This window comes from Nerophis ophidion, linkage group LG24 (genome assembly GCF_033978795.1).
Source record: "Nerophis ophidion isolate RoL-2023_Sa linkage group LG24, RoL_Noph_v1.0, whole genome shotgun sequence".
Classification (NCBI taxonomy): domain Eukaryota; kingdom Metazoa; phylum Chordata; class Actinopteri; order Syngnathiformes; family Syngnathidae; genus Nerophis; species Nerophis ophidion.
In genome coordinates, this window is record NC_084634.1 from 6,260,585 (window position 1) to 6,281,613 (window position 21,029).

Genomic DNA, 21,029 nt, shown 5'->3' on the forward strand with positions numbered 1-21,029 from the left:
TTTTAGTTACATCATTCCTAAATATGTTGTATGTAAGAATGCGGGTGTTGTTGAGAAGATGACGCAGGTACGTCTGGTACTTGCAACCACGGTGTTCTGTCGAATTTAGCTACCCGTAAAAATGAGTTGCTTATCCTAGTCCATTTGTAAAATAAATGTTTTTATTTAAATTATAGTCTCCTCACTTTATCCAGACGGTCATCAGGACTAAAGACCTTGGGGGGACTTTGCCCTTTAAAAGGGAAAGACCGAACATATTCACTGTGGCAGGACAGTATCAAGATGAATTCATCACATTTGCATTTTACTATCATCAGCGTGTACCCCGCCTTCCGCCCGAAGGCAGCTGAGATAGGCTCCAGCGACCCCAAAAGGGACAATCGGTAGAAAATGGATGGATGGATATATCCTGTTATTCCTACAAATCTACAATTGTTTGATCTATATATAAACAATACTTGTAAAGTTACAAAAAACCTAAAATTAGTATTATTCGCCGATGACACAACAACATTTTGTTCAATAAATCAATCAGTTTACTTATTGACGATTTTGAATGCGTAAGAAAAGCCAAACTTATTGTCGGGTTCAAACATCGATGACATCTATTAAACAAGACAAGAAGCAAGGAAATAAACAGAGACAAAATTCAATTTTGCTCAATTTGAGGAGAAACGTGTCGACCTGTAACCTCTCAATCAATCCATCAGTTTATTTATATAGCCCTAAATCACGAGTGTCTCAAAGGGCTGCACAAGCCACAGGAGAGAACACACAGAAGATAATACAAATAATAACAGAAGAAATTAACAAATTAAAAAGATGGTTTGACAAAAAACAGACTCTTTGAATCTCAGTAAAACTAAAATAATGCTATTCGGTAACCGGAGAAGGGAATGACACATAAAAAAAATACAAATAGACGGAGTAGATATTGAAATAGTAAAGGAAAACACATTTTTGGGTGTAATAATAACTGATCAAATAAACTGGGAATCTCATGTAAAAATGTGCAACATAATCTAGCGAGAAATAATTCAATAATGAATAAAGCAAAAATATGTTCGGGACCAAAAATCACTTCATATTCTCTACTGCTCGCCAGGGTTATCATATCTGGTGCGAAAGTATGGAACTCTCTAAAGCAAGGGTGTCAAACTCAAATACAGAGTGGGCCAAAATTTAAAACTGAACAAAGCCGCGGGCCAAGGTTGAACAAATTATTAATAGGGACCCCAAACAAGTTTTGTGTTGAATATTGAACAAGCAAGGCTTATATAACTTTATAGTGACATGCAAAATCGAGGTTTAAATAATAATAATAATAACAATTTAAAAATATCAATGTCATATCAAACAAAACTTAAATAAAAAATATTGTGCCTCTTTTCTATTTGCAGCCTTCGGAGGTTCATATCAAAAATAAACTTTTTCCACCGGCTCATAATAAATTTGAAAATAAAATAAGAACGATTTAAACAATCAAGCCTTGAAGTGGCGAGAGAAAGTGCATGAATAAAATGTTAATTATTGCTCAGTTTTCTACACTGATTTGCTTTAAATGGGAACATTATCACCAGACCTATGTAAGCGTCAATATATACCTTGATGGTGCAGAAAAAAGACCATCTATTTTTTTAACCGATTTCCGAACTCTAAATGGGTGAATTTTGGCTAATTAAACGCCTTTCTGTTTATCGCTCTGGAGGCGATGACGTCAGAACGTGACGTCATCGAGGTAATACAGCCGCCATTTTCATTTTCAACACATTACAAACACCAGGTCTCAGCTCTGTTATTTTCCGTTTTTTCGACTATTTTGTGGAACCTTGGAGACATCATGCCTCGTCGGTGTGTTGTCGGAGGGTGTAACAACACTAACAGGGAGGGATTCAAGTTGCACCACTGGCCCGAAGATGCCAAAGTGTCTGCGGCCAGACCCCCATTGAATGTGCCAGAGTGTCTCCACATTTGACCGGCGATGCTAAGGCAGACCTGGCACAGAGATGTATGGATAACCTGCAGATGCATTTGCAACGATAAAGTCAACTAAATCACAAAGGGGAGTTTTGTTGATGTCGACTGTCAGCTAATCGATGCTAACATGCTACGCTAATCGATGCTAACATGCTATTTGCCGGCGGTGTTAAAACAGACATGGCACAGAGATGTATGGATAACCTGCAGATGCATTTGCAACAATAAAGTCAACTAAATCACAAAGGGGAGTTTTGTTGATGTCGACTGTCAGCTAATCGATGCTAACATGCTACGCTAATCGATGCTAACATGCTATTTGCCGGCGGTGTTAAAACAGACATGGCACAGAGATGTATGGATAACCTGTAGATGTATTTGCAACAATAAAGTCAACTAAATCACAAAGGGGAGTTTTGTTGATGTCGACTGTCAGCTAATCGATGCTAACATGCTACGCTAATCGATGCTAACATGCTATTTGCCGGCGGTGTTAAAGCAGACATGGCACAGAGATGTATGGATAACCTGTAGATGTATTTGCAACAATAAAGTCAACTAAATCACAAAGGGGAGTTTTGTTGATGTCGACTGTCAGCTAATCGATGCTAACATGCTACGCTAATCGATGCTAACATGCTATTTGCCGGCGGTGTTAAAGCAGACATGGCACAGAGATGTATGGATAACCTGTATATGCATTTGCAACTATATCACGTTTCCTTCCACCCACATTTAATGCGAAACAAACACTTACCAATCGAGGGATTTAAGTTGCTCCCGTGTCAAAAGATGCGAAAGTCCTGATCGTTTGGTCCGCACATTTTACCGGCGATGCTAACGCAGCTATTCGGCCATGCTATGGCTATGAATAGCGTCAATAGCTATTCGCTCAATAGCTTCAGTTTCTTCTTCAATATTTTCATACTCCGACTATCTGTTTCAATACATGCGTAATCTATTGAATCGCTGAAATCCGAGTTTGAATCCGAGCTAATGTCGCTATATCTTGCTGTGGTATTCCCATTGTTTGTTTACATTGGCAGCACTGTATGACGTCACAGGGAAATGGCCAGTGTCTTCGCAGAGAGTCGAAAATAAGGCACTTTAAAGCTTTATTTAGGGATATTCCGAGACCGGTAAAATTTTGAAAAAAACTTCAAAAAATACAATAAGCCACTGGGAACTGATTTTTTAATGTTTTTAACCCTTTTGAAATTGTGATAATGTTCCCCTTTAACACTGAATATGGAACAAGCAACGCTTACATAACTTAATCATGCAAAAGCAACCATCAAAAAACAAACGCAAAAACATCAACGGTACATTAAATAAAATACAAAAAATAATGCCTCTTTTCCATTTACAGCCCTCTGAGGTAAATATCAACAATAACGTTTTCACAGGCTAATACATTTGAAAATAAAATAACAATGAGGTGGGCGGCTTCGGGGGGGCTGGGTGTGTATATTGTAGTGTCCCGGAAGAGTTAGTGCTGCAAGGGATTCTGGGTATTTGTTCTGTATGTTTTGTTCGGTGCTGATGTGTCTTGTCATTCTTGTTTGGTGTGGGTTCACAGTGTGGCGCATATTGGTAACAGTGTTAAAGTTGTTTATACGGCCACCCTCAGTGTGACCTGTATGGCCGTTGACCAAGTATGCGTGGCATTCAATTATGTGTGTGTAAAAGCTGCATATATTACGTGGCTGTGCCGGTACGCTGTTTGTATGGAGGAAAAGCGGACGTGACGACAGGTTGTAGAGGACACTAAAGGCAGTGCCTTTAAGGCACGCCCCCCAATATTGTTGTCCAAGTGGAAATCGGGAGAAATTTGGGAGATTGGTTGCCTTGGGAGATTTTCGGGAGGGGCACTGAACTTCAGGAGTCTCCCGGGAAGTATTAGCGGTGAATGCGGTGTATAATACAGCTCTAATGTTAATTTGATATTGCCTCAAGGGCCAAATTAAATTACACGGCGGGCCAGAGTTTGACACCCCTGCTCTAAAGAAAGACTTAAAAAGTTGGAAGAACATCTTTGAATTTAAAAAGAGTTACAAAAAGAGACAACTGTAATGATAAAATGATTTTTGATTTTGATTGGACGTGTCATTGTGAAAATGAAAAAGTATGTTGGGGTCCGGGTGTTGGTGGAGGGAACAGTCATAAAGTTATCGAAAATAATTTGTGTTAAAAAGGGGGCGGATAAATATAAGAATAGTGTTCTTTCGTCTGATCCTTTCTGATCCTGGAAATGTATAAGAAACAAAATACAATAAAAGTGTCGACTGTACATGGCTTGTATACATGCTTGTATGGATGTGACTTTAAGGTTTTACTACTTACGTATAAAATACTACACGGTCTAGCTCCATCCTATCTTGCCGATTGTATTGTACCATATGTCCCGGCAAGAAATCTGCGTTCAAAAGACTCCGGCTTATTAGTGATTCCTAAAGCCCAAAAAAAGTCTGCGGGCTATAGAGCGTTTTCCGTTCGGGCTCCAGTACTCTGGAATGCCCTCCCGGTAACAGTTCGAGATGCTACCTCAGTAGAAGCATTTAAGTCTCACCTTAAAACTCATTTGTATACTCTAGCCTTTAAATAGACCTCCTTTTTAAACCAGTTGATCTGCCGCTTCTTTTCTCTTTTCTCCTATGTCCCCCCCCTCCCTTGTGGAGGGGGTCCGGTCCGATGCCCATAGATGAAGTACTGGCTGTCCAGAGTCGAGACCCAGGATGGACCGCTCGCCTGTATCGGTTGGGGACATCTCTACGCTGCTGATCCGCCTCCACTTGAGACGGTTTCCTGCGGACGGGACTCTCGCTGCTGTCTTGGATCCGCTTTGAACTGAACTCTTGCAGCTGTGTTGGAGCCACTATGGATTGAACTTTCACAGTATCATGTTAGACCCGCTCGACATCCATTGCTTTCGGTCCCCTTCTGAGGTCCTCTCCAAGGTTTCTCATAGTCAGCATTGTCACTGGCGTCCCACTGGATGTGAATTCTCCCTGCCCACTGGGTGTGAGTTTTCCTTGCCCTTTTGTGGGTTCTTCCGAGGATGTTGTAGTCGTAATGCTTTGTGCAGTCCTTTGAGACATTTGTGATTTGGGGCTATATAAATAAATAAACATTGATTGATTTTTATGGAAAGAATTTTAGAAAATTATGATATTTGAGTTATTGTGCAGAAATATGGGGAAATAACTACATGTGCATTATAAAAATACCAGTTGTGATAATAAATAATATTGGATATAGAAAACATACAAACTATTTATCAAATGAAAAATATTTAATTTCAGTGATTTGGTGCAAACAGCTAAAATGATGCAAAGAGCAAACTATAACCTGCTTCCCAAGAAAGTACAATATTTCTTCTCAACAAAAGAAGAGAAATATAACCTTAGAGAAAAATAGAATTTAAAACATGTGCACGCACGTACAATATAAAACTTTCAGCATATCAGTATGTGGAATTAAAATATGGAATATGGAAAGCAAAGAAGTGAAACGATGTGCTGATATGATCCAATTTAAGAAATTGTTCAAAGTAGGGCTGGGCGATACAGTTGTGATCAAAATTATTCAACCCCCACACAATTTTGGTGTTTTTAGCAAGTTGGACATAGATTATAGTCATATCAAATAAAGATGCAATAAATGGACAAATGCAACTTGAATTACAACATTATATTTTGTAACATACCAAACAGTGTCATTTCTCTTAATATCTCATTGACAAAATTATTCAACCCCTTGAAGATCATAACTCTAAAGAACAGAATTTGAATAAGGTCTTTTCAATCAGGTGTTGAAAACACCTGTAAGTGTGATTAGAACCATAACGAGCAACAATTAAACTGAAAAAGACTGTGACGCTCAGCTTCTTGTAGATGGTCAATGGTGTATTTGCAACATGGTGAAGTCCAGGGAGTGGTCAAAGAAGTCAAGAGAGGAGGTCATTTCTCTTCATAAGAAAGGATATGGATATAAGAAAATAGCAAAGACATTACACATTCCAAGAGACACAGTTGGGAGCATAATTTGCAAGTTTAAAGCTAAAGGCACAGTGGAAACACTACCTGGGCGTGGTAGAAAGAGGATGCTGTGTGAGTACAGTGGTGAAAAACCCCCGGGAAGCAGCTGAGGAACTACAACAGGACATTGCAGAGGGGGGAACGCAGGTTTCGTTCCAGACAATAAGGCGCGCAATACGAGATGAAGGCCTCCATGCCAGAACTCCCAGGCGCACCCCACTTCTGACTACCAGGCACAAGGAAAATTGACTCCAGTATGCCAAAAATCATCTGGACAAACTCCAAAGGTTTTGGGAAACTGTTCTATGGAGTGATGAGACAAAACTGCAACTCTTTGGGCCTATGAATCAACGTTATGTCTTGAGGGGAAAAGATGAAGCTTACAAAGAGAAGAACACCTTTCCTACTGTTAAGCATGGTGGTGGGTCAATCATGCTCTGGGGCTGTTTCTCTGCCTCAGGTACCGGGAATCTCCAGCGCGTTCAAGGCATTATGAATTCTATTTCCTAGCAGGATATATTAGCTGCAAATGTCATGAAGTCAGTGACGAAGCTGAGGCTTGGGAGACGTTGGACAAGGATCCCAAGCATACCTCCAAATCAACATCAGAGTGGTTGCAGAAGAAGGGCTGGAAGACTCTGGAGTGGCCTTCACAGTCGCCAAACCTAAATCCTCTAGAAAAGCTGTGGTGGGACTTGAAGAAGGCAGTTGCAGCACACAAGCCCAAGAATATGAATGAACTGGAGGCCTTTGCCCAAGAGGAATGGGCTAAAATAGCTGTAGATGCTTGCAAGAAGCTTGTGTCCGCTTATGTATCACCTTTGAAGGATGTCATTACTGCCAAAGGGTGCTCTACTAAGTACTAAAGATGCATGGAACTATGGGGTTGGATCATTTTGTCAATGACATATTTGTAACGCATATTGTGATTTAGGGCTGTATAAATAAACATTGATTGATTGAAATGTGTAAGTAATTTGTTATGAATTGTAAATTGTGGGTTCTTCCGAGGATGTTGTAGTCGTAATGATTTGTGCAGTCCTTTGAGACATTTGTGATTTGAGGCTATATAAATAAACATTGATTGATGAATTGTAAAAAAGGGTGGACTTAAAAAAAACAGCTTTTTGTACTACTTTTTAGACATGTTATGAAGATAATATAAAATGAAGCGTCATTTTGAAACTGTATATATGTTGAAATTGTAAATAAATGAATAACAAGATTGCGTTTCACAACAATGATGTCACACCTGTCACATGTGCTGATGTTGTTAGAAAGTCAAAGTGTCGACAGTTCACACACCGCAGCTGAACACTTTTCTCACAAATCTTTACAAATATTGACTTCGACCAAAACCTTTACAATAGATTGAACCGGAAAATGTTTTTTTTTTTTTCCAATGTGCATTCTAACATATACTCTAAAGTGCGTTCTTTGTACAAATTCCTTCTCGCAAGATAAATGTTTTTCTCCCGTATTGTTACACCTTTTTTTTGGTCCAAAATCTCTACTACGTTCTAAGCAGGAAGACGTTTTTTTCCTCAAGTGTGTGTTCTAACGTGTTCCTTCAAACTATGTTTTCGTACAAAACCTTTACCGCATTCTAAGCAGGAAAAAGGTTTATCTCCAGTGTGTGTGCTGGCGTGTGTTTTCAAATGCTGCTTTTGGGTAAAATCTTTTCCGCAGGTAGAACAGGAAAAAGGTTTCTCTCCGGTGTGCGTTCTCATGTGCGTATTCAACTGGTAACTCCGAGTAAAGCCCTTACCGCAGATAGAACAGGAAAAGGGGTTTTCTGCTGTGTATATTCGCATGTGTGCTACAAAGTTTGCTTGGTCACAAAAGCTTGTGTTGCAGTTTGAACATGTAACAGTTTTTTCTCCAGAGAGTGTTCCAGGTGGTGGTCGCTCAGAAAAGATTGCGTTGCAGCTTGAACAGGAAAACGTTTTTTCTCCGGTGTGTCTTCTCGTGTGCCTTTTCAAATATTGAATTAGTGCAAAACCTTTGCCGCAGACCGAACAGGAAAAAGGTTTTTCTCCAGTGTGTATTCTTGTGTGCTTTACGAGTGTTGATCGGTGAGAAAAGACTTTGTTGCAGCTCGAGCAGGAATACGGTTTTTCTCCAGTGTGCGTCCTCGCGTGTCTTTTCAAATCGCGCCTTTGTGCAAAACCTTTACCACAGTTTAAACAGATAAAAGGTTTTTCCCCGGTGTGCATTCTCATGTGTTCTTTCAGATAACAATGGTACTTAAAGGTTTTGTCGCAGTGAGGACACGCAAAGTGTGTGTTGTCAGTGTGACATGTCTTATCATCTTTAGAGTCTTCATCATCAGTGTCAGGAGAGTGTGACGTTGTGTCCTCACTATCTGATAGTGGAGCTAAGAGCTTGTCTGCTTGTGATCCTCCATAGTGGTCTCCATCAGCTTCTGTTGTCATGTGTGGAGTTGATCTGCTGCTTGGAGACTCCGCCTCTCTCTGCTCCTCACTCTCACCTTTGACCTCATCATCGTCACTCTTCACAGGGACACCAGTCACTGGGAACTCCTCCGACTGTTTGACCTCATCATCTTCACTCTTCACAGGGACACCAGTCCCTGGGAACTCCTCCAACCATTTGACCTCATCATCTTCACTCTTCACAGGGACACCTGTCACTGGGAACTCCTCCAACCATTTGACCTCATCATCTTCACTCTTCACAGGGACACCAGTCACTGGGAACTCCTCCAACCATTTGACCTCATCATCTTCACTCTTCACAGGGACACCAGTGACTGGGAACTCCTCCAACCATTTGACCTCATCATCTTCACTCTTCACAGGGACACCAGTCACTGGGAACTCCTCCGACTGTTTGACCTCATCATCTTCACTCTTCACAGGGACACCAGTCACTGGGAACTCCTCCAACCATTTGAACTCATCGTCTTCACTCTTCACAGGGACACCAGTCACTGGGAACTCCTCCGACTGTTTGACCTCATCATCTTCACTCTTCACAGGGACACCAGTCACTGGGAACTCCTCCAACCATTTGACCTCATCATCTTCACTCTTCACAGGGACACCAGTCACTGGGAACTCCTCCAACCAGTTGACCTCATCATCTTCACTCTTCACAGGGACACCAGTCACTGGGAACTCCTCCAACCATTTGACCTCATCATCTTCACTCTTCACAGGGACACCAGTTACTGGGAACTCCTCCAACCGTTCAAGATGCTCTCCCTCCTGACTGATGCTGTGTTCCTCCTCTTCCTCCTTAATGTGGATGGGAATATGGATCCTCTTTGTCTGTTTAGTGAGGGAGAGCTGTGGTTCTTTTTCTTCCTTAATGTAAGATATATGTGGCTCCTCCTCCTCCTCTTTAATGTAGTGTTGCTTTTGCTCCATATTTGAGGTCCACTCCTGCTGCTCAGGGAGAAGATGGTCCTCACAGACGTCTGCAGGACACAAATTACCCAACACATGCTTTAGAAAAAAAAACAGATTAGCCCAGTCTCACCAGACATTGTCCTCCAAAAGCATATGTTCTGATAATATATTTTAGGACGGGGGTCGAGAACCTTTTTGGCTGAAAGAGCCAAGAAGCCAAATATTTTAAAATGTATTTCTCCAAGAGCCATATATATTTTTTTTAACACTGAACGCAACTAAACGTGTGCATTTTTAAGTAAGACCAACATTTCCAGAGTAGAATATGTCTCTTATTCTTTATAATAACATTGTTATTCGGAAGCTAACTGTGGAGGGGGTGTGGCCTGCGGGCCTGCAGCAAAGCAGGATGTTGCCAGGACCGGCCTCGAAATCAGCGACAGGTGCGTAGATGGCCCACCTGGGCCTTGTTATCTAATCACCTGTCGCTCTGTTATAAGCAGCAGCCAAGAGGAGAGACAGGGTTGGGGCTGGAGCCAGAGCGCGAGTGAGGACGAAAGAGAAAAAGACAATTGCTGGAAAGCAACTGAGAGAAAAATAAAATAAAACAATATTGTAACCCTAAAACAGGCTCTTGGTGGTCTGAAAAACCCCCAGGAGGGCAAGCCCCACACTAACCAATAATAAATAAATGACTTCTTACCATTAATGCAACGTCTTGAACATAAAAAAAGCATGACAATGTTTTATATTTTGAACGTTATTTTTAACACTGTGATTACAAGTGGAATTATTCATCACTTATCGTGTTAAGCAATGTCAGCTCAGATTTATCCGAGAGCCAGGTGCAGTCATCAAAAGAGCCACATCTGGCTCTAGAGCCATAGGTTCCCTACCCCTGTTTTAGGATCTTATCACCCACCATGTTCATATTCCAGATACATAAACCATGTCGTACATCAGGGAATAACAAAAGCAATACAAAAAGTCGTGAACAAAGACAAAATAATCCCCGCAGTAAAAACATGCAGAACAAAAATGACAGCTGCTCAGAAACCCGAAAGAGAACATGGAACATTAATGATTAAAATAAACCGTACCTCTCAGAACTGGACATCTGCTGAGGGGAGTAAGCATTGCTCCGGTTTGTGGACAAATTGGAAGTTGCTGGCAGTCTTCAAAGCACCCCAAAAATAGCACAAATGATCGGAGGATGCGGGCTGAACTGTGGACTCTTGTGATTTGGATCACATCGGACTGTCTGCCCCGCAGGATGAATTTGAGGACCAGTCATAGACAATTTAGAGTGAAAAGCAATTTTTTTTTTTACTCGCGTACAAAACATTCTAACTTGGATTGTTTCCCTGGCTTCGAGACTCTCCCGAAGGACACTGCGGCGAAGACACAACAAACTCCCTTCTTGTCTCTCATGGACACACAGCTGTTGTTGACTTTGCGACTGCACGACACCAAGACTGCGAAACAGAGACCCGCGGCTGACTTACACACAAAAATGCGTCCACAAAAAATATACTCCACAGACACATTACCCACTCCCCATCCAACGCTCTTGACGCGATTCCATTAGTGGTGATGGACGGCTGGGCAGCGCCTGAAGAGCTGCAGCCTGCCACCATGGACCCCAACTCCCTCCCCTCTGTTGCAAAATGTATGTTGTAATATTTATATGTGCTTTGCTATGGAGGTTTTTACCCACTCCAGACTGGGCCCCCTTCGGAGCCCAGTCTAGATTGTAATTTTCCCCAGCGTTGAAAAATGGTGCTTCAAGATCACGTCTAAATTGTTAAACGTTAATCTTAGAGTGTAAATCATGTCTCTCACCAGCAGGGTTTCCCCCTTAATGTAAATGACTGTGACAGCACGCCACTGCAAAGTAAAGAATACCACTCTTTAAAAAGAAGTTTGTTTTTTACATGAATACAAATTAAAGTACCAGAAGAGTGTCAAAACAAGTGGACTTTATAGGCTAGTTTGTATCCATTAAACCACATCCAATTGTATTTACAATCGGAAAAAGTATGTGAAAACTAGGTTTAAACATCAAAACATTCCACAAATTCAGTCAGCCTTTTTAAACGTTGCACTCTGAATATCTTCGGCTATTTCCGGAAATTGACATCACAGTAGTAACTCTTCTGCACTCTGACCGTATTATTAGGTCAGTCATACTGGAAATACGCAAACATTGAAAAGAGATGCGCTGTTTATTATTCACAATCCTTATGTAAGACAAGATCATATAAGTGTCAGAAACATTGTATGTAAATTATCAAAAAACTTTCCATTCTCTGAGTTCCCAGTGAGAAGACAAGAGGCCGTCTTTGTTGTACCAAATTCCATTGTGAAAGAGGGGAGGAGACGGGAGGGGTTATCTATTTTGATCCAAGACCTGCCCAAGCTCGATCCAGGACCAGTCCAAGCCCGAGGCATCTTTTTCTTTTATTGTTAATCTGACCGAAAACAATGGCTGTTTACATACCCCCCATTCCTTTAGAAACAGCTGTTGTTAAGTAAACAGGGAAGGTCCAAATAAAAAGAGGTGGGGTACAATCTTTCGCCAGAGCGTGGGTGACACTGAGAGGTTCCAGGTCGACACGTCTCTCCTCAAATTGAGCAAAATTGAATTCTGTCTCTGTTTATTTCCTTGCTTCTTGTCTTGATTAATAGACATCATCAATGTTTGAACCTGACAATAAGCTTGGCTTTTCTTATGCATTCAAATTCGTAAATAAATAGCCAACAATTGAGTCAACAATTGGAGGGTCCTCTCATTACACTCGCTAAAAAACATCCAAAAACACCAAGAATACTCCATTTACATGTTGTGACCTGAAAATTAACCAAATAAGAGTTATATTGTTATTATAAGCGCTAACGCAGACAGACTATTTTAGCGACATGTTGATAGCTGTGAGCTAATGCTAAAGTGGACCCGGACTTAAACAAGTTAAAAAACGTATCCGGGTGTTACCATTTAGTGGTCAATTGTGCAATCTACTAATAAAAGTTTCAATCAATCACTCTTACGCTGGTATTGTTGACTCACTGAGCCGGTGGCTGCTTCTTCTTCGTCTCAAACTTCTATCCTAGATTATAATTCATGCAGATCTCAACTTGTGGTTGACATATGTGACCATGGTCTGAGAGGCTAGTCCACTTTGACATCCCTACGAGATGGCGAAATGGACACCACAAGACGCTTCCTGCAGGAACTTTTTTTTAACCGTTACGGTTGAGTCGTCAATTACAAAATGTTTGGCAGGTTGAATGTCACAATTTATCAATAAATGTAGACGGTTAAAACATTTTGAAGACAATTAACTTGGTTTCCACATCTGCATTCCCTTCCAAAGTCATCCCATTGGGTTGAGTTTTTCCTTGCCCTGATGTGGGATCTGAGCCGAGGATGTCGTTGTGGCTTGTGCAGCCCTTTGAGACACTCGTGACTTAGGGCTATATAAGTAAACATTGATTGATTAATTGATGATTGAACTTGTACAACGTGAAATGTACAGAATATCAAAAGCATTTATTCAGGTACAAATATCATATTTTACATTACCAAACATCTTTGAGAATCAAAGCATGATTGTAACAATCCACATTTTGTGTTAATAATGCGTGAAACTGGTATCTATATATGGTGTAGCTCCTCATCTGAATGCAAGTGTTCCTAAAGCAGTAATACAAATTCTGTATTTCTACAAAATCCTGGCAAGACACGAAACCGGATCCCCTCAACGCCTTGACTACGCCGAGAAATTCTGTCCATAAAAGTTATGAACAGAGTCGGTGACAAAGGGCAGCCTTGGCGGAGTCCAACCCTCACTGGAAACGTGTCCGACTTACTGTCGGCAATGTGGACTAAGCTCTGACACTGATCATACAGGGAACGGACCACCACAATCAGACAGTCCGATACCCCATACTCTCTGAGCACTCCCCACAGGACTTCCCGAGGGACAAGGTCGAATGCCTTCTCTAAGTCCACATAACACATGTAGACGACATTTTTAAACCAAAAACTTCATGTGACAATTGCACATTTCTCATTTTGTTGTTTATTTAGCATTTTTTTTAGCTTTGTATTGCAAGTTCTGAATTGTCACGCTATGTATTAGCAAATATAGCAGCATTGTTCATTGAACTCTTATGAAAAAAAACAAGTGTATCACCATCTTTAGTCATAAGTGTGGACCCCGGATGAACATGTGTCACAAACATTGTATTAGATGATATGTGGATGTTGTGCTTACTTGGACTGTGATGAAGCTGTGAGGACTCAGGTGGTTTGTCTTCATGCTCTTTAGTCTTCACAGAGACAACAGTCAGTGGAAACTTGCTGAGATCAGCCTCCTCCTGCTTTGGAAGACACTCTCCCGCCTGAGTGATCGAGAGTTCTTCCTCTGCCTCTTTAATATGTGGGGGCTTTGGCTCCCCCTCTTCTTCTTCTTTAATGTGAGGGCGCTGCTGGATGTCTGCTGAGTAAAAAGGTAAATAAGATTAAGTGAGAATAGAAGGAGTTTTTACTGACATTGTAAATACAAAGGGATTGTTGGTGTTTTCATTTGTGTTGTGTTAAAAAGTGTGTAGCTAAACATCCAATAAAAACATGGCAAATATATATATTTTTTGTCCCAGTCACAAGTGATTTTAAAGACAAGTCAGCGAAAATCAAAACATTTGTAAAAAGCAAATCAGAACTTCATAAACCACTGGTATTAAGTGAGTAACCATTTGTTTTCTTTACATGTCAACCTAAGGATGCAACACGGAACGACACAGGAAGTCCTTCATACCAACAGCCATCAGAATGTATAATGCATATGTTCCTTTATGATTGTACTTAAATGTATATCAGACTGTACTTATATTATTTACATGTGAATAATGCTATATATTAGACTGTATTTATATTATTCACATGTGAATAATGCTGTATAACAGACTGTATTTCTATTATTCACATGTGAATAATGCTGTATAATAGACTGTATTTAATTATTCACATGTGAATAATGCTGAATATTAGACTGTATTTATATTATTCACATGTGAATAATGCTGTATATTAGACTGTATTTATATTATTCACATGTGAATAATGTTGTATATTAGACTGTATTTATATTATTCACATGTGAATAATGCTGTATATTAGACTGTATTTATATTATTCACATGTGAATAATGCTATATATTAGACTGTATTTATATTATTCACATGTGAATAATGCTGTATAACAGACTGTATTTCTATTATTCACATGTGAATAATGCTGTATAATAGACTGTATTTATATTATTCACATGTGAATAATGCTGTATAATAGACTGTATTTATATTATTCACATGTGAATAATGCTGTATAATAGACTGTATTTATATTATTCACATGTGAATAATGCTGTATAATAGACTGTATTTATATTATTCACATGTGAATAATGCTATATATTAAACTGTATTTATATTATTCACATGTGAATAATGCTGTATAATAGACTGTATTTATATTATTCACATGTGAATAATGCTATATATTAAACTGTATTTATATTATTCACATGTGAATAATGCTGTATAATAGACTGTATTTATATTATTCACTTGTGAATAATGCTGTATAATAGACGGTATTTAAATTATTCACATGTGAAAAATGCTGTATAATAGACTGTATTTATATTATTCACATGTGAATAACGCTGTATATTAGACTGTATTTATGTTATTCACATGTGAATAATGCTGTATAATAGACTGTATATATATTATACACATGTGAATAATGCTGTATAATAGACTGTATTTATTTTATTCACATGTGAATAATGCTATATAATAGACTGTATTTATGTTATTCACATGTGAATAATGCTGTATAATAGACTGTACTTATATTATTCACATGTGAATAATGCTGTATAATAGACTGTATTTATATTATTTACATGTGAATAATGCTGTATAATAGACTGTGTTATGTTATTCACATGTGAATAATGCTGTATAATAGACTATATTTATATTATTCACATGTGAATAATGCTGTGTAATAGACTGTATTTAGTTTATTCACATGTGAATAATGCTGTATAATAGACTGTATTTATGTTATTCACATGTGAATAATGCTGTATAATAGACTGTACTTATATTATTCACATGTGAATAATGCTGTATAATAGACTGTATTTATATTATTCACATGTGAATAATGCTATATATTAGACTGTATTTATATTATTCACTTGTGAATAATGCTGTATAATAGACGGTATTTATATTATTCACATGTGAAAAATGCTGTATAATAGACGGTATTTAAATTATTCACATGTGAAAAATGCTGTATAATAGACTGTATTTATATTATTCACATGTGAATAATGTTGTATAATAGACTGTACTTATATTATTCACATGTGAATAATGTTGTATAATAGACTGTATTTATATTATTCACATGTGAATAATGCTGTATAATAGACTATATTTATATTATTCACATGTGAATAATGCTGTATAATAGACTGTATTTATATTATTCACTTGTGAATAATGCTGTATAATAGACGGTATTTATATTATTCACATGTGAAAAATGCTGTAAATAGACTGTATTTATATTATTCACATGTGAATAATGCTGTATAATAGACTGTATTTATGTTATTCACATGTGAATAATGCTGTATAATACTGTATTTATATTATTCACTTGTGAATAATGCTGTATAATAGACGGTATTTATATTATTCACATGTGAATAATGCTGTATAATAGCCTGTATTTATGTTATTCACATGTGAATAATGCTGTATAATAGACTGTATTTATGTTATTCACATGTGAATAATGCTGTATAATAGACGGTTTTTATATTATTCACATGTGAATAATGCTGTATAATAGACTGTATTTATGTTATTCACATGTGAATAATGCTGTATAATAGACTGTATTTATGTTATTCACATGTGAATAATGCTGTATAATAGACTGTATTTATGTTATTCACATGTGAATAATGCTGTATAATAGACTGTTTTTATATTATTCACATGTGAATAATGCTGTATAATAGACTATATTTATATTATTCACACGTGAATAATGCTGTATAATAGACTATATTGATATTATTCACATGTAAATAATGCTGTATAATAGACTGTATTTATGTTATTCACATGTGAATAATGCTGTATAATAGACTGTATTTATGTTATTCTTTACATGTCAACCTATGGATGCAACACAGGGCCAACACAGATAGACAGACAACATTCACACTCACATTCACACACTTGGGGCCATTTAGTGTTGCCAATCAACTTATAACCAGGTGCCACCTGCACACAGAAAAACCCAGCGCCTGGGGTTCGAACCCAGGACCTTCTTATTGTGAGGCACAGGCATTAACTCCTGTCCCACAATTTGAAATATGGTTGGGGACTGTGTGAGTTTTGTGTTAACATCTTGATACAAAAGGGCAGCACGGGGGACCAGGGGTTAGTGCATGTGCCTCACAATACGAAGGTCCTGAGTAGTCCTTGGTTCAATCCCAGGCTCGGGATCTTTCTGTGTGGAGTTTGCATGTCCTCCCCGTGACTGTGTAGGTGATACAGTTTCAATAGCCGTATTCCCATGGTCAAGCCACTCCTGAACTCTAGACAACGGAAGTTCCCTCAGTCAGCAATGGTTTGGGGAGCCATGTCAGCTGCTGGTTTTGGTCCACTGTGTTTCATCAAGTCCAGAATCAATGCAGCTGTGTACATGCTTCCATCTGTTGTAAAGCTCTATGGAGATGATGATTTAATTATCCAGCATGATCTGGCACCTGTCCACAGTGCCAAAACCAGGAGCAACTGGTGTACTGACCATGGTATTACTGTCCTCCATTGGCCTGCCAACTCCCCTGACCTAAACCCCATGGAGAATTTGTGGGGTATTGTGAAGAAGAAGCTGAAAGACAACAGACCCAATAATGCAAAAGAGCTGAAGGCCGCTATTGAAGCATCCTGGGCATCCATAACACCTCAGCAATGCCACAGGCCGATTGCTTCCATGCCATGCCGCATTGATGCAGTAATCCGTGCAAAAGGATTCCCAACCAAGTACTGAGTGCATTAATTGACATTTTCAAATGTTTGATTTTGTTTTACTTTTATAAATCTTTTTTTTTACTTGGTCTGAGGAAATATTCTAATTTTTTTAGATCAGCGATATTAGAATAATAAAAGGCTTGCAATATTTCAGTTGATGTGTAATGAATCCAGAATGTATGACATTCTCATGTTTCTAGTTGCATTCAGAAAATAAAGGACTTTATCACAATATTCTAATTTTCTGAGACAGTCCTGTATACATGTATGTATATATGTATATATATGTATATATATATATATATACACACACACACACAAACACACACACACACACACACACACACACACACACACACACACACACACACACACACACACGCGCACACACAGTGGGCCTTTTGAATATTTCCCTAATTCTGAGGTCTCAAGGTTGGCAAGTATGGTCCAGCGTGTACCGCGCCTTCCGCCCGAATGCAGCTAAGATAGGCTCCAGCACCCACACGACCCCGAAAGGGACAAGCGGTAGGAAATGGATGGATGGATGGAAGTTGATACACATTGTTACAAACTGAGAGGAACATCAACCTCTCATAAATATTGTGTCTGAACCTGTCTTGTTTTCATAATTTCATTGATTGATTGAAACTTTTATTATTATATTGTACAGTACAGTACATATTTCGTACAATTGACCACTAAATGGTAACACCCAAATAAGTTTTTTAACTTGTTTAAGTCTGGGTCCAAGTACAAACCCCGTTTCCATATGAGTTGGGAAATTGTGTTAGATGTAAATATAAACGGAATACAATGATTTGCAAATCATTTTCAACCCATTTTCAATTGAATGCACTACAAAGACAAGATATTTGATGTTCAAACTGATAAACTTTTTTTTGTTGTTGCAAATAATTAACTTAGAATTTCATGGCTGCAACACGTGCCAAAGTAGTTGGGAAAGGGCATGTTCACCACTGTGTTACATTACCTTATCTTTTAATAATATTCAATAAACGTTTGGGAACTGAGGAAACTAATTGTTGAAGCTTTGAAAGTGGAATTCTTTCCCATTCTTGTTTTATGTAGAGCTTCAGTCGTTCAACAGTCCGGGGTCTCCGCTGTCGTATTTTACGCTTCATAATGCGCCACACATTTTTGATGGGAGACAGGTCTGGACTGCAGCCGGGCCAGGAAAGTACCCGCACTCTTTTTTTACGAAGTAACGCTGTTGTAACACGTGCTGAATGTGGCTTGGCATTGTCTTGCTGAAATTAGCAGGGGCGTCCCTGAAAAAGACAGCGCTTATATGGCAGCATATGTTGTTGCAAAACCTGTATGTACCTTTCAGCATTAATGGTGCCTTCACAGATGTGTAAGTTACCCATGCCTTGGGCACTAATGCACCCCCATACCAGCACAGATGCTGGCTTTTGAACTTTGCGTCGATAACAGTCTGGATGGTTTGCTTCCCCTTTGGCCCGGATGACACGATGTCGAATATTTCCAAAAACAATTTGAAATGTGGACTCGCCAGACCACAGAACACTTTTCCACTTTGCATCAGTCCATCTTGGATGATCACGGGCCCAGAGAAGCTGGCGGCGTTTCTGGATGTTGTTGATAAATAGCTTTCGCTTTGCATAGTAGAGCTTTAACTTGCACTTACAGATGTAGCAACGAATTGTATTTAGTGACAGTGGTTTTCTGAAATGTTCCTGAGCCCATGTGGTGATATCCTTTAGAGATCGATGTCGGTTTTTTATACAGTGCCGTCTGAGGGATCAATGGTCACAGTCATTCAATGTTGGTTTCCGGCCATGCCGCTTACGTGGAGTGATTTCTCCAGATTCTCTGAGCCTTTTGATGATATTATGGACCGGAGATGTTGAAAACCCTAAATTTCTTGCAATTGCACTTTGAGAAACGTTGTTCTTAAACTGTTTGACTATTTGCTCACGCAGTTGTGGACAAAGGGGTGTACCTCGCCCCATCCTTTTTTTGTGACAGACTGAGCATTTTTGGGAAGCTGTTTTTATACCCAATCATGGCACCCACCTGTTCCTAATTAGCCTGCACACCTGTGGGATGTTCCAAATAAGTGTTTGATGAGCATTCCTCCACTGTATCAGTATTTTTTGCCACCTTTCCCAACTTCTTTGTCGCATGTTGCTGGCATCAAATTCTATAGTTAATGAATATTTGCATAAAAAATAAATGTTTATCAGTTTGAACATCAAATATGTTGTCTTTGTAGCATATTCAACTGAATATGGGTTGAAAAGGATTATCAAATCCGTTTATATTTACATCTAACACAATTTCCCAACTTTTATGGAAACGGGGTTAGTAAATCAATTTATGAACAATGTAAAAACAAAGCAGTGCATCATCCTCACATGACAATGCATCTTACTATACACAATCTATTCAAGAAAAGTGTTAATAATGAAATATAAAGTTAGTAAACATGTGAGAGTAAGAAGTAAACAAACCTGTTCTATGTAACACAACTTGATGTTTCTTGAAAACAGCGTCCAGTAGTTGATGTTGTCGCTCCTTCTCTTTTGTTGGACAAAGTTCCTCCTCGTACTCTGCTATGGTTCTTTCGCACATTTTTCACACAATCACAACACTTTACACTCACACTTGATCTCTGCTTAGCGATGTGTTTTGATCACTTCCGCCCGTCTTTGTTAGCGGCTAACACGCTAAGCTAACTAGCACGCTAAGTTAGCGCGGAAAGCGTCATCGATTGATTGAGTCCGCTTAGACTAATGTATCCGACAAATAAACACATATTAACGATGTCTACTCTACTAAACAGCGTAAATGTGCACATGTAGGTGTTGGTTATAAACACAGCACTATAATAACCACAATAACGTCGTCTCCGTCAAACGCCATCTTGTTTTTCTGCGTCCTGTTTTGTTCACGCGCAGTGTTGTCAAATCTCGCGAGAGAAACGAGCAACCATGGCTTGAAAGGTTCTCTCTGTACTTCAGAACACAGACATCTTCTATCTTGTTTTTTTTTTTTTAACATTCATTTATACATTTCAACATTTACAAACAGACGAGAAACAATAATCAACATAAGTACAAACAGTGCCAGGGGGTTGGAATAAACAAATTATATATATATATATATATATATATATATATATATATATATATATATATATATATATATATATATATATATATATATATATATGGCTTCACGGTGGCAGAGGGGTTAGTGCGTCTGCCTCACAAGTCCTGGGTTCAATCCCACTTCCAAAGACATGCACCTGGGGATAGGTTAATTGGCAACACTAAATTGGCCCTAGTGTGTGAATGTTGTCTGTCTATCTGTGTTGGCCCTGCGATGACCTGGTGACTTGTCCAGGGTGTACACCGCCTTCCGCCCGATTGTAGCTGAGATAGGCGCCACCGCCCCCTGCGACCCCAAAGGGAATAAGCGGTAGAAAATGGATCGATGTGATATATATATATATATATATAT

At 38.9% G+C, this 21,029-nt stretch overlaps 2 protein-coding genes across 3 annotated transcripts in view; one reads left to right on the plus strand and one right to left on the minus strand.

The window, feature by feature from the left end:
* The window catches only part of LOC133542455 (gastrula zinc finger protein XlCGF57.1-like), a 249,231-nt gene that overhangs the window by 167,419 nt on the left and 60,783 nt on the right, over window positions 1-21,029 (plus strand). The gene's annotated exons all lie outside the window — the stretch shown is intronic.
* LOC133542445 (zinc finger protein 774-like) lies at window positions 5,251-20,466 on the minus strand. Of its 2 annotated transcripts, none has more exons than XM_061886576.1 (4): window positions 20,018-20,466; window positions 13,666-13,887; window positions 8,993-9,456; window positions 5,251-8,932 (listed from the first exon to the last, which is right to left on the minus strand). In XM_061886576.1, the coding sequence occupies exons 1-4, from the start codon at window positions 20,136-20,138 to the stop codon at window positions 7,559-7,561; spliced, it is 2,181 nt and encodes a 726-aa protein (XP_061742560.1). In that variant the 5' UTR covers window positions 20,139-20,466; the 3' UTR covers window positions 5,251-7,558. The 2 variants fall into 2 exon arrangements, with proteins under 2 accessions (XP_061742560.1, XP_061742559.1); XM_061886575.1 differs by having other exon boundaries at window positions 13,666-13,890.